The sequence below is a fragment of the Monodon monoceros genome, unplaced genomic scaffold (genome assembly GCF_005190385.1).
Source record: "Monodon monoceros isolate NGI ecotype Baffin Bay Population unplaced genomic scaffold, NGI_Narwhal_1 Super_Scaffold_10, whole genome shotgun sequence".
In the NCBI taxonomy this organism is placed as follows: domain Eukaryota; kingdom Metazoa; phylum Chordata; class Mammalia; order Artiodactyla; family Monodontidae; genus Monodon; species Monodon monoceros.
This window is the reverse complement of record NW_021703766.1, coordinates 18,309,813-18,323,450: the sequence shown is the minus strand read 5'-3', so window position 1 is coordinate 18,323,450 and position 13,638 is coordinate 18,309,813. Positions and strand designations below refer to the sequence as shown.

Below are 13,638 nucleotides of genomic sequence, written 5' to 3'. Positions count from 1 at the left end.
GGGTGGAGTGGTGAACAAGACAAAGTTTCTGTATTTTGGGATCTTATGTGGTAATAAGGAAAACAGATATAAACAAATGTATAAAATACTTTTTTTTAATTAATTAATTAGTTTATTTATTTATTTTTGGCTCCATTGGGTCTTCATTGCTGCCTACAGGCTTTCTCTAGTTGTGGAGAGCAGGGGCTACTGTTCGTTGCGGCGCGCGGGCTTCTCATTGCGGTGGCTTCTCTTGTTATGGAGCACGGGCTCTAGGCGTGCGGGCTTCAGTAGTTGTGGCATGCAGGCTCAGTATTTGTGGCTCGCGGGCTCTAGAACGCAGGCTGAGTAGTTGTGGTGCACGGGCTTAGTTGCTCCACGGCATGTGGGATCTTCCCGGACCAGGGCTCAAACCCGTGTCCCATGCATTGGCAGGCGGATTCTTAACCACTGTGCCACCAGGGAAGTCCCTAAAATACTTTTGATAGTGATAAATACTATGAAAAATAATAAAACAGGATAAAGGGATAGAAATGTGATGTTTTAGATAGGGTGGTTTTCTCTGAGAAGTTGACCTTTGAGTGTAGAGCTGAAGGAGTGAGGTAATATGAAGATCAGAGGGAAGAATATTCCAGAGGGACAAAATATTAAGTGTGAAGGTCCTGAGGTTAGGAATGAGCTTGAGTGGTTCATGCAATAAGGCCAAGGTGGCCAGAGCAGACTGTGGAAGGGAGAGAGTAGGAGAAGGTAAGGCAACAAGTTAGCCAGGGCCCAGATCACACAGGACTTGTAAATCATCGTAGGGCATTTGAATTTAGTTCTGAGTATGGAAGGAAGCCATTAGAGAGTTCTGAGCAGGGGTGTAAAGTTATCTGGTTAATATTACAAGTTTGTTCTGACTCTTGGACAGAGAATAGGCTATCAGGGAGCAAGAGTAAGAACAGGGAGAGCAGTTATAAGGCTATTGCAGTGGTCCAGGCTTTATTTGCTTCTCTATAAAGGCACAGGGCTGAAAATGATCCTGGGTAAATTATTTTATCTGATAATAGGCAAAAGACTTCATGTCCTTTCCTGGGTAGAGGAGGATAATCAATAAATTATGATGTTGCTTGGTTACAAACTCCACCGTAAAGCCAGGGATGAGCAAGCAGGAGGGAGTAAAGCAGTCACCTGAAGGACAACATAATCAAATAAAACTCCTACATATTTGAAACTCTGACTAGATTCCATACTTAGAATCTGGATGCAAACTAATAGCTAACATTTGTTAGGTACATGCCAGACACTGTACTAGGCACTCTATATTTGCTATCATGTGTCAGGATACTTTACAAAACCATAGTGCAGAAACAGAAGAGAATTTCTTTTAAGGTTATTAGGTAGCTCATAAAATCTCAGGTTTGGAAGCTATGTGGCCTGGAACAGTGTACAGCCACCCTACCCAGTTTTGCTCTAGTGAAAACATCACTGACACTGTGACTCACAACCCCAACTTGTAGGGACAGTGCTTAGGACTGGGTGGGCATCAGAAACTCCACCACTACTGTCTTGAAGAGCTTGGCACTCCACTGTGCTTACCAAAAAATTGACTTTAGGCAGTCTGTGTTATCATATTGCACCCTTGCTGGTTCAATGGAATAAAACAGCCATAGAGCACATCTTCCTCCCAGAGGCATTTGGGGCCAAAAGTAGGAGTGAGGATTGCTGAGCAAGATCTGTCTGAAATTTGTAAGATCTCCACCAAGTGCACATAAGCCACCATCTCAAAGCAGAGGAATCTGACTAAAACTGCAGTAAAGCTGATACAGCTTAAGAACTGTGACCTGACCAAAAAAAAAAAAAAAATAGCATGCCTCTTTCTGAAGGTAAATACTTGCTACTTCAGTTCCTAGAGTTCTTCTATACAAAATGTCTAGTATATGTTAAACTATACATACACACACAAGAAAGTGTGAACCACAGCTAAGAGAAAACAATCAATAGGAGCTGGCCCAAAGATGGCCTAAATCTAACTCTGTGTCTGGGTTGGAGTTATCAGAAAGTTGGAGTTATCAGAAAGAGACTTTAACATAACAATGATGAAAATGCTATATTATCTAGTAGAAAAGGTGGGCTAAATATGTGAAGAGATGAAGGAATTTCAATAGAGACATGGAAAAAAAATTTTTTTAATCAAAAGGATAATGATAAGGACAAAGATACAAGAAGAGAAAACTACAGACTAATATCCGTAAAGAATATAAGCACAAAAATCCTCAACAAAAAACTAGCAAACCAAATCCAACAGCACATTAAAAGGATTATACAGCATGACCAAGTGGGATTTACCTCAGAAATGCAGATGATTCAACATATGAAAATCAGTTGTTGTAATATGCCATACTAATAGAATGAAGGCATAAAAACCACATGATCATCTCAATTGACACAGAAAAGGCATTTGACAAAATTTAACAGCATATCATTTAAAAAAAAAAACAGCAAACTAAGAAAAGTGGGAAAGTCCTTAACGTGATCAAGGTCATTTATTAAAAGCCCACAGCTAATAACATCATACTTAATGGAAAAGACTGAAAGCTTTTCCCCTAAGATCAGGAGCAAGACAAGGATGCTTGCTTTCGCCACTGCTATTCAACATTTGTGCTGGAAGTTCTAGCCAGAGCTGTTAGGCAATAAAAAGAAATAAAAGACATCCAAATTGGAAAGGAAGAGGTAAAGTTATCTCTATTAACAGATGACATGCTCACATACTTTAAAAATCCCAAATAATCCCCAAGAAAGCTGCTAGAGCTAATAAATGAGTTTACGAAGTTTCAGGGTAGGAGATCAACACATACTTACCGATTGTGTTTATGTGTATCAGTGATCAACAACCCTAAGAGGACATTAAGAAAGCAGTTTTCATTTACAATAGCATCTAAAAGTATTAAATACTTAGGAATTAATTTAACCAAGGAGGTATAAGGACTTGTATGCTGAAAACTGTAAAACATTTCTGAAAGAAATAAAACTAAATGGGAATATATAAAGTGAAAATAAAATCCAAATATACATGAAACAAAAATAAATAGAAAGACATTCCATATTCATGGAGAGGAGACTTAATTAACATTGTTAAGATATCAATACTGCCCAAAGCAGTCTACAGATTTAATGCAATACTTACCCAAATTCCAACAACCCTTTTTGCAGAATGGAAAAGCATATCCTCAAATTCATAATGGGGACTTCCCTGGTGGCGCAGTGGTTAAGAATCTGCCTACCAATGCAGGGAGCAGGGTTTGAGCCCTGGTCCGGGAAGATCCCACGTGCTGCAGAGCAACTAATCCCATGTGCCACAACTACTGAGCCCGTGTGCCACAACTACTGAAGCCTGCACGCCTAGAGCCCATGCTCTGCAACAAGAGAAGCCACTGCAATGAGAAGCCTGCACATCACAACAAAGAGTAGCCACTGCTCGCCACAACTAGAGAAAGCCCGCGCACAGCAACGGAGACCCAACGCAGCCATGAGTAAATAAATAAATAAATAACTTTATTTTAAAAAATATTCATATGGAATTGCAAGGGGCTTCAAATAGCTGAAACAATCCTGAAAAAGAAGAGTAAAGTTGGAGGACCCCCTTTCCCTGACTTGTAACATACTACAAAGCTACAGTATTTTAAACAGTATGATACTGGCATAAAGACAGACCAATGAAATAGAATAGAAAGCCCAGAAATAAGCCCTAACATATATGATCAATTCATTTTTGATAGGGTTCCAAAACCATTCAGTAGGAGAAATGACAGTCTTTTCAACAAATGGTGTTGGGAAAATTAGATATCCCCATGCAAAATAATGTAGTTGGATCCTTACCTTATATTATATACAAAAATTAAATATGGGTCAAAGACCTAAAACTATAAAATTCTTAGAAGAAAACATGAGAAAAATCTTCTCAACATTGGATTTGGTAATGGTTTCTTAAGTATGACACCTAAAGCACAGGCAACAAAACAAACAAAATAAATTAGATTCCATCAAAATTTTAAAACTTTTGTGCATCAAAGGACACAACCAAGAAAGTGAAAAGACAGCCTGCAGAATGGGAGATAATATTTGCAAATCACATAACTGCAAGGGATTAATATTCAGAATATATAAAGAACTTGTACAACTCAGCATCAAAACTAATATAAATGCACACCCATATGTACTCCCAAAGAATGTTGAATTTTTTTCCTTAAGCAGGCACTTAACTTGGTTGGAGTCAACCTGTAAAACCTGTCTCCCTGTGGTTGGTGGTAGCTCATAATCTTATTTCAGTTATTTTAGCCTTAGGCTGCTTGGATCTGTCCTGTTCTTGAATGGTTTACAGGTCAGCCAAAGGATTGGGCGGAGTCTGTATATATATAAAATTTGGAGCTCCTCCTCTCTGGCTGTCTCTTTTCTGGGATTTGCCTCTTTCTTTCCAGAGGTTGTGACAGACTGTCCTTGGTTCTTCAAGCCCTTCAGACTGTAGATTTCTTTGGTAGTTTTAGTCTCATTGTAAGGCATGGACTGTGGCTTTCCCTCAGGTTAAAAGCCTTAAAAACAGGAAACACACCTTTTGTTATTCTCTTCTTACATGTGTCAGTTTGTTTCCAGTATCTGCTTACTTTGGTGTTCTCTCCATCCTTTCAAGGTGGGTCCAATGGGTGCTACTCAGCCATCAGACTGGACATAGGAGTCTCCCTAAGTGCTTTAGGCTCTGTTTCTTTTAACTGCCTCCTTTCTTGTGGTCGCTGTTTTTACCTCCAGCACCTCCTGGTCATCACCCTTATTAATCCTGTGTAGCCATCTTAACCTCAGCAGTAGTGAAGGGTACCAAAGAAAGTCAAGTAGCCTAGCTTGTTAAGTCAGTTGAAATATTAACCTGGAAACATGCAATAGGATTTTTCAGATCCTTTCTACTAAAAGTGTCACTGATTTTAGCAGCCCGTTAGAGGACCTTCCCACATACCCTCATCTTTAGGTCTGGTCTGGGTGGTTAATGTTGCCTGGAGCACAGAATCAACATTTCTTTTGTATTCTCCACAGCACTCTACCAAGGCTTTTCAAAATTTAGGTTGATCTATATTTTAATCCAGAAAAACTCCTTCATCCCTTTGTAATATATTGCAGCATTTTATAACTCTTAAAATATTTCTGTGATTTAGAGGGCTGTTCACTTATTACTTGTTTTTATTATTATCTTTTTTGAAATAACATTTTATGTATCGGTAGTATATGATACAAATATAATAGACTTACCGTTGTAAGCTTATTGTAAAATGCATGGATAATGAATTGTATTTTTCTGTGTTTGCTCTTCCAAATTAGCTCCTGGGCTATAGTGAAAAGCCGATAAATCTACAGATGTTTATTGGAACAGCAGATGATCGATATTTACGGCCTCATGCATTTTACCAGGTGCATCGGATCACTGGGAAGACAGTTGCTACTGCAAGCCAAGAGATAATAATTGCCAGCACAAAGGTTCTGGAAATTCCACTTCTTCCTGAAAACAATATGTCAGCCAGGTATCTTGAAACATATCCCAAAATGGACTGTTCCTTCTTTTCCTAAAATAACTTTGAAGAAAAGTTTATTTATTTTTATAGTGCAAAAATAAGTCATTGTTCTAAATTAACTGAATAACATTATGTAAATAATTATAGTATATTTGCTAAGGTTGGTACCACATTTCCATAAAGAAAATTGAATTCAGCAAAAGTTTATGACCATGTAGAACCAGCCAAGCATCATGCTAGGTGATAGAGACAAAAGTATATGGACTTTTTTTTCAAGTAGCTCACAGTCTAATAGGGTAGACAGTAAGTAAACAATTGCAGTAAAATTATGATTGTTAAGTTTCCTTGAGGAAAACTTCAACTCTACTTCCAGGTGTCCCATTTCACCCGTTTCCAAATAAAATGAGGTGGCCAAATTCTGAATGAGAATGCAGTAGAGTTTTGTTCAGGTGGATTAGTTAGGAATATATATAGTACCTGTAACAGAAACCTGAAATGCAGTGGCTTAAACAGCTAGAGGTTTAATTTTTTATTCCATAAAATAAATATACACATAGGCATCTTAGGGCTAGCACAGTGGTTCCATAAGTCATTGGGGCCCCAAGCTCCTTCTGTTTTTTCTTCTCTGCTATTATTAGCATGTGGTTTCCATCCACAAGATTGCTTCATGATCCACAATAGCTACTGGAGCTCTAGCCATCATAACTGTAATCCTGGAAGGAATAGGAAGAACGGGTAAGAGGAAGGGTAAGAGAGAACTTCCATCTGAGTCAGACCTCTTTAAAGAGCTTTTCCCAGAAACTTATCCAACAGATTTACTACATCTCTTGATCACCCTTGTATATAAGGAAGACCTGGGTATGTTTTTACCTGAGTGCATTGCCACCGCTAACAAGATGGGGGTCTGTTACTAAGAAAAACAGAAAAAAAGAATATTTAGTAGGCAACTATTATTCTGCCACAACCAGGTATGTGAAACTTACAGTGAAGTTTGTTAGAGAAATTGGTTCAAACTATAATATAGGTCTTTCTTAAGATGGCAATGATATCTGTCCCAGGTTATTGCAAGAATAGTCCTATTAAAATCACATTTCAGTCTCGAGTTCTTCTCTTTTAAATTTATATTTAAATAACTTTTTAGGTAAACTGAATATACCCCTGAGGACATAGTAACTTATGACATAATTGTACTATTATAAAATAAGAATTGCCTCTTATCTACTTATCTCCAGAAAAGACAAGTTAATATTGATTTAAATAAAACCTTATCTTTGCCTGCTTTGTTCAAAGGAACAGTACTCGAGAACTCAACTCCACTAAGTCATTACACGGGCTACAATAGAGTTTTTTCATGGCAGAGGTAGACAGCTAGCTAATAATCTCCACTCTTAAATTTCTGTGTTCTGTAATAATTAAAAAAAGAACTTTGGATTCTCAGCCAATCCTTTGTTCAGGTACTTGAGCAAAACACTTAAGAAAAAATTGAAAAAAAAAAAAAAGAAAAACATTGACTCAAGACATCCTATTTGACCAATCTTCAAATAAGGTGAGGTAGCCAGCCTCTAAATGAGGATGCAAGAAGGCTTCCTCTCTTTTACTCTAGGATCTTACTCTTTTTTTATTTTTGGCCTCGCCACGTGGCTTGTGGGATCTTAGTTCCCCGACCAGGGATCAAACCTGGGCCCTCGGCAGTGAAAGCACAGAGTCCTAACCACTGGACCACCAGGGAATTCCCTAGGATCGTACTTTTTCATCTAGCATCAAAAGCAATATGAATATACTATTATTCAGCTGCAGAGGGGAATTTGAAACTCAACTTTCAACTATCTTTTTCTAAGAACTCATAAAATTGATTCTTAGGTGACAGTTTGCAGACCATGTTTCCTTTGATTCCTCTGGATAGTTCAAGCAGTAGACTTGAATCAAGTAAATAGAAATCGCCAGAAGCTTATAACTTAATGGACTGTTAAAAAGATTTTATCTCTTAAGTTGGTCATTATTACACACACATACACACAGTCTTTTCAGGTTAAAGGAAGAAAGTTGGTATTTGATGACACAGTAGATTTTGCTTTACCAGACAAGGAGAGACCTACAAAAGCTTTATCATCTTTACTTTTTAAAAAAAATATTTATTTATTTATTTGGCTGCGCAGGGTCTTAGTTGTGGCACGCGGGATCTTTGTTGTGGCATGTGTGGCATGCAAACTCTTCGTTGAGGCAGTGGGACTCTTGGTTGTGGCATGTGGGATCTAGTTCCCTGACCAGGGATCAAACCTGGGCCCCTTGTTGGGAGTGTGGAGTCTTAGCCACTGGACCACAAGGGAAGTCCCTATCATCTTTACTTTTTGCCTCAGCTTCCCAAAAGTTCATGATCAAGCTCAATTATAGTAATTATAGTAATTCATATAACCCTAGATTTGGGATATATTTATCTCCTCTTTCTTCTGTTCAAAAATATTTTCTATTTCTTTCGTCTTGACCTTATTTGTATTTATGTTGTAAAATGCCTCATATCCTTTTTAAAAATAATGTATAAATCAATAAATTAAAGAAAACAGAGTACGTGAGTTTTTAAGACATTCTCTCAAGAACTTGGGAAAGCCTTACCTACAGAATAGTGTGAACAAATCAGAGCAGTAGGATCTGAACGTATCTTCCTCCTCCTTTTCACATGGAACAGAGGTGGTAGTCAAGATTCATGTTCCCTTCTCCAACTAGAGCTGGCATATACTGCCTGCCTGGATCAGACCAGAAAGAACAAAGCTGTAAAAATACCATTATTACTAGTAGCAAGCAGCTTAGCCCCCTTACCCCACCCTGCTCTGCCATACACACACCTGAAGCTTCTCTGGCTATCTGTCCACTCTGAACTGTTAGATTGGGGAACAGGAATTCTATAGGAACCAAGGTTTGTGACAACAACATTGTGTGTGTCCAAGAAAGGGTTGAGTAAGGAGCAACTAGGAATTACCCAAATCTAAGAAACCTTTTCTAAGTACCTTAGATAACAGGGCAGCTAATGCTGAATGAGCCTGTTTTATCCAGGAACTAATTACTAGGATAAACTGTAGTGACTGAATGTAATATAGTTTCAGGTAGTGGTAGATTTAAAAATTGCGAATGATAAGACCGTTGTTCAAAATAATTTATGCACAAGTGAGTTGTAGGTATGTATTAAAAAGCTCTAGTGGGGACTTCCCTGGTGGTCCACGCTAGAAGCGTATGACTCCACACTTCCAGTGCAAGGGGCATGGGTTCGATCCCTGGTCAAGGAACTAGGATCCTGCATGCCGCGTGGCATGGCCAAAAAAAAAGAAAAAGGCTCTGTTGTTTAAGGTGGGGAAAGATTGGTAGAAACTCTTCCTTGAGCTTTACTGGTTCTTGATAACCTAGCTTTGTAACATATATTATCCTTCAAAGTGACTTCTCTAGCCTCTGGGCAGTGAGCATTAGAGTTGGAACATTAGAGCATTAGAGTGGGTAGATAAAGTAAGAGGATGGATAATAAGGAATGCCATAAGAGAGAGTTAACTTTAACTAGAATGTTTGATTGTTCGTTACCTCTTGCTTTATTCTTCTAATATGTAAATAACAAAGATATGTTATAGGTACTGGTGTTTCCTACCATGATTGTGTGTTAAGCAGCTATACTTAGTAATAAATTTTGAAGATAATGAATGAAATTTTAGACCTTAAATGCCAAAATTTTAATCTTATATGTGCATTTCTTAGAAATGTAAGCCTGGGAATTCCCTGGTGTTCCAGTGGTTAGGACTCTGTGCTTTCACTGCCGAGGGCGCAGGTTCAATCTCTGGTCGGGGAACTAAGATCCTGCAAGCCTCGAGTGTGCCCCCCCCCCCAAAAAAAAAGAAAGAAAGAAATGAAAGCCTGATAGATTGTTTTTATTAATAAATGTATCATATAAAAGTTAAAATGTTATTAATGACTTATTTGTAGTCCTATAAGTTAATCTTTTCTGGCCTAGTTATATTTATAGAATTAAAGTCTTTTACCTTATATTTCACTCATCTAGTTCTGTAACACAAACTGCCCCCCAAATTTAGTGGCTTAAAGTAGTAACTCTATTGTTTTTCATGCTTCTTTTGGTTGGTTAGACTCAGCTGATCCACTCATGTGGTGTTGGCTGGGATCACTCATGCCCCTGAATTCAGCTGGGAGCTCAGCTGGGGTAGCTCAAGTAGAGGATTATATGGGCTTTTCTCTCCAGCATGCTAGGTGGACATTTTCATGGTGGCTCAGGGCTCCAAGAGAACAAAATTGGAAGTTACAGAGCTTCTTAAGTGCTAGGCTTGTAACTTACACAGCATCACTTGGCCACATTCTGTTTGTCAAGGCAAGTCATAAGGCTCACTCTCAAGGAGAGGGGGCATAGTTACTCCACCTCTTAATTGGAGAAGTGGCATGTGAATACAAGAATGGGAGGAATTATTGTCAGCTCTCTTTACAGACAATATGCCACACTTAGTATTACATTTTTGTCGTACAAAAACATTTTTAATCCTAAAATTTAAATGGCAGAAAATAGCAATCATATCTTTCTTTTTTGACCTGATTTTAGATAGTGATAGTTCTTCCTGGCAGATTAACAATAACTGTTTCGCTGAGTTGTTTAGAACCACTAATTTCTAGTAAGCAAATAAAATTTGTATATTTTTTCCCTAGTATTGACTGTGCAGGTATTTTGAAACTCCGCAATTCAGATATAGAACTTCGAAAAGGAGAAACTGATATTGGCAGAAAGAATACTAGAGTACGACTTGTGTTTCGTGTACACATCCCACAGCCCAATGGAAAAGTCCTTTCTCTGCAGACAGCTTCTATACCTGTTGAATGCTGTAAGTGAGCCTGTGATATTTTAAAGTTTCGTTTATAATAGGTTATTTTCTGTTTTGTTTATAATGTAATGTTTGGATAACAGTAAACTGAGGGGGCTTCCCTGGCGGCACAGTGGTTAAGAATCCACCTGCCAATGCAGGGGACACGGGTTCGAGCCCTGGTCCGGGAAGATCCCACATGCTGCGGAGCAACTAAGCCCGCTTGCCACTACTACTGAGCCTGCGCTGTACAGCCTGCGAGCCACAGCTACTGAGCCCGTGTGCCACAACTACTGAAGCCGCACGCCTAGAGCCCTTGCTCCGCAACGAGAAGTCACCGCAATGAGAAGCCCGCACATCCCAATGAAGAGTGGCCCCCGCTCGCCACAACTAGAGAAAGCCCATGCGCAACAAAGACCCAACGCAGCCAAAACTAAATGATAATAAATAAAATATTTTTTAAAAAATGTTTCCAAAAAAAAAGTAAACTGAGGGCTTCCCTGGTGGCGCAGTGGTTAAGAATCCGCCTGCCAATGCAAGGGACACAGGTTCGAGCCCTGGTCCGGGAAGATCCCACATGCCGCGGAGCAACTAAGCCCGTGTGCCACAACTACTGAAGCCGCGCATCTAGAGTCCGTGCTCTGCAACAAGAGAAGCCACTGCAACCAAGAGTAGCCCCTGCTCGCTGCAACTGGAGAAAGCCTGCATGCAGCAACAAAGACACAACGCAGCCAAAAATGAAAATAAATAAAATTTTTTAAAAAGTAAACTGAAGCCCAGGGTCTGGATAGCTGGTGTGATTTTTTTTTATGGAAATAAGCTACGTGTTTAGGTGGAGGAGTACTGATCTTGGAGTTAGAAAGTGGCTTCTCATTATAATTTGACCCTAGGTAGCCTGTGTGGCTATAGACATTCTCTTGACCATAGTTTTCTTACTCATAAATGAGGAAGGTGGGCTTGATGACACCTGAGGACCAAATTATGAAGCTATGATTCTGACATTAAGTGTCATTGATACTTGGTCATCTTTGTTTCATTAAAATGTTGGAAGATGCCTGTCTCTGCAAGCTGACACTTCAGCTGAATAGGGACTTACAGGATTTTGGTTTTTGTTTTTTTTACCGTAAATTTATGTACAACACCAGGTTGAGAAAGTGAATGCTTTTTCCCTGGTTTTTCAGAGCCAAGAAATGAGAAAAGGCCTAAAACCTGATATCTACTCAAGCCCTTGAGAACTGTGGACCTCTGGCAGGTTAGCTGATAGGACTGAAATATTGAGATTGCAATTTAGATTTTTAGAGCACAGACTTAGAAGTGTTCTAATTCCATGTCTTAATTTTGTGTAGGAGGAAACTGAGGCACAAGTATCTCAAGTGCTCCTCCCAGGTTATTTGCTTGTTGGTGTGACAGAGCTGTGGCTAGAACACAGGTTTTCTTAGTACTCTTTTGATTATGTTATATCATTTTATTTCTATTAACCACATGCATTCTTAATTTGGGATCATACCTACTGTATTACTTTTCTATGCCTCCTTTTGCTGTTCACTGGAGTAATACTTTATCATTTTCCAGTCGACTGTGGGAATCACTGAGCAAATCCATGGTAATAGAATCACTGCAGAAGTAATTTTTGTATTAATTTTTAATAGATAATACAGGTACATGGTACAAAATTCAAAAAGAGTAAAAGAGTATAGAGTGAAAAGTAAATTTTCAAGTCAGCTAGTTCCCTTTCTTAGAAACAGCTATCATTGCCACAATCTTTGTTACCCTGCCAGACAAATGCCCATTTAAGCACATATTTCTCTAATTTTTAGCAACATAATTTAAATAATTTAAGTTCATAGAGTAGTTTGAGTTTTTGAGATGAATTTACTCTAAAATTATTGTTTTCTCTTTTAGTTTATTAAATTATTGTGTGATTATTGTTGAGAGTATAGAAAATGCAAAATGGTACAAAGAGTAGCATTAAAATCTTTTTTGTAATATCACTTCTCTGAGATAGTCACTATTAACCTTTTTTTGGACTTTTTTCCTTTTTTTTTTGGTCTGTGTGTGTGTGCACGTGTGCACGCACACACAATATTTGGTAGTTATAGTGGGCGTTTTCTCATATAGTTAAATATTCTTCAAAAATGCTTTTGGCACATGCATAATATTTTATTATGGCTATGCCACTTGGTGAACACATTTTTGCTGTTACTTTGAATGAACTTGTGATAGCTAGTTTCCACTATAAATATCTAAAACTTGAATTAGTCTTACTCCGTAGGCTAGTCAGTGCTTGTTTTTATGCCCCTTCTTTGTGAGCCATTTAGAACATAAGTAAGGACATAAGTGTTTTCTGAGATCTAGATTTGTGCTTGGTACTCTCTAAGTTGTAGTTCATCCTAAATCCCAGACCCATCTCCTATGAAACATTCTCTTTGAATGGGGCTGGGATCCTAATTCATATACCTTTTGTGTCTTAGTATTAAATAGTTGGAAGAGAGGGAATTCCCTGGTGGTCCAGTGGTAAAGAATCCGCCTTGCAATGCAGGGGACGGGGGTTCAGTCCCTGGTCGGGGAACTAAGATTCCACATGCCGCAGGGCAACTAAACCTGCGTGCCACAACTACTGAGCCTGCACACCTCAACTAGAGCCCGCGTGTCACAAACTACAGAGCCCACGCGCCCTGGAGCCCACGCGCCACAACTAGAGAAGAGAAAACCGACACACCACAACTAGAGAGAAGCCCACGCATGGCAACGAAAGATCCTGCATGCCACAGCTAAGACCCAACACAGCTAAAAGTAAATAAAATAAATAAATGTTCAAAAAAATAAATAGTTGGAAGAGGCATAGTGAACTGGGACTACATGCTTCATAAAGGCAGTCAAGTTGTTTAAATTTCTTTAAAATGTTGTTATGGCCAAACAAAACACAGCTGACCCTCAAAGCCACCAATTTTCCACCCAAGTAGTAGGACTAAAAGTAGGCCTGTTTCCAAAATGTGAAGAAGAAAGTATAATCCACCCTTTTGTTTGTTTTAATACAGAGAGAAACCTAGTTATTGAGGCATTTGGCAGGAATAAACCCTTAGAGAACCTAAGCAGTCAAAAGAAGTATAATGTATAGCTTGAAACTCAAGCATTTTTTAAAAAGGAAAGAAAAGCCAGAAGTAGGATCTCCAGAAAATACAGCAACTTGAAATCAGTAGATATTAGAAAAAGGCAGCAACAAGGAAAAGTTAATAGTTTACATAATGACTTGTAGGCTTTAAGAAAAATTATGTTCCCATACCCTG

At 38.7% G+C, this 13,638-nt stretch overlaps 1 protein-coding gene across 3 annotated transcripts in view; it reads left to right on the top strand.

Annotated features, from left to right (window-relative positions):
- NFATC3 (nuclear factor of activated T cells 3) overlaps positions 1-13,638 on the top strand; it is a 133,089-nt gene that overhangs the window by 73,965 nt on the left and 45,486 nt on the right. For 2 of the 3 annotated variants that reach the window (XM_029245832.1, XM_029245840.1), the window contains exons 4-5: positions 5,323-5,522; positions 10,200-10,372. In XM_029245832.1, the coding sequence (XP_029101665.1) occupies positions 5,323-5,522; positions 10,200-10,372 (373 nt within the window). The remainder of the gene's footprint in view (positions 1-5,322; positions 5,523-10,199; positions 10,373-13,638) is intronic. The other variant, XM_029245848.1, reaches the window with a different exon arrangement.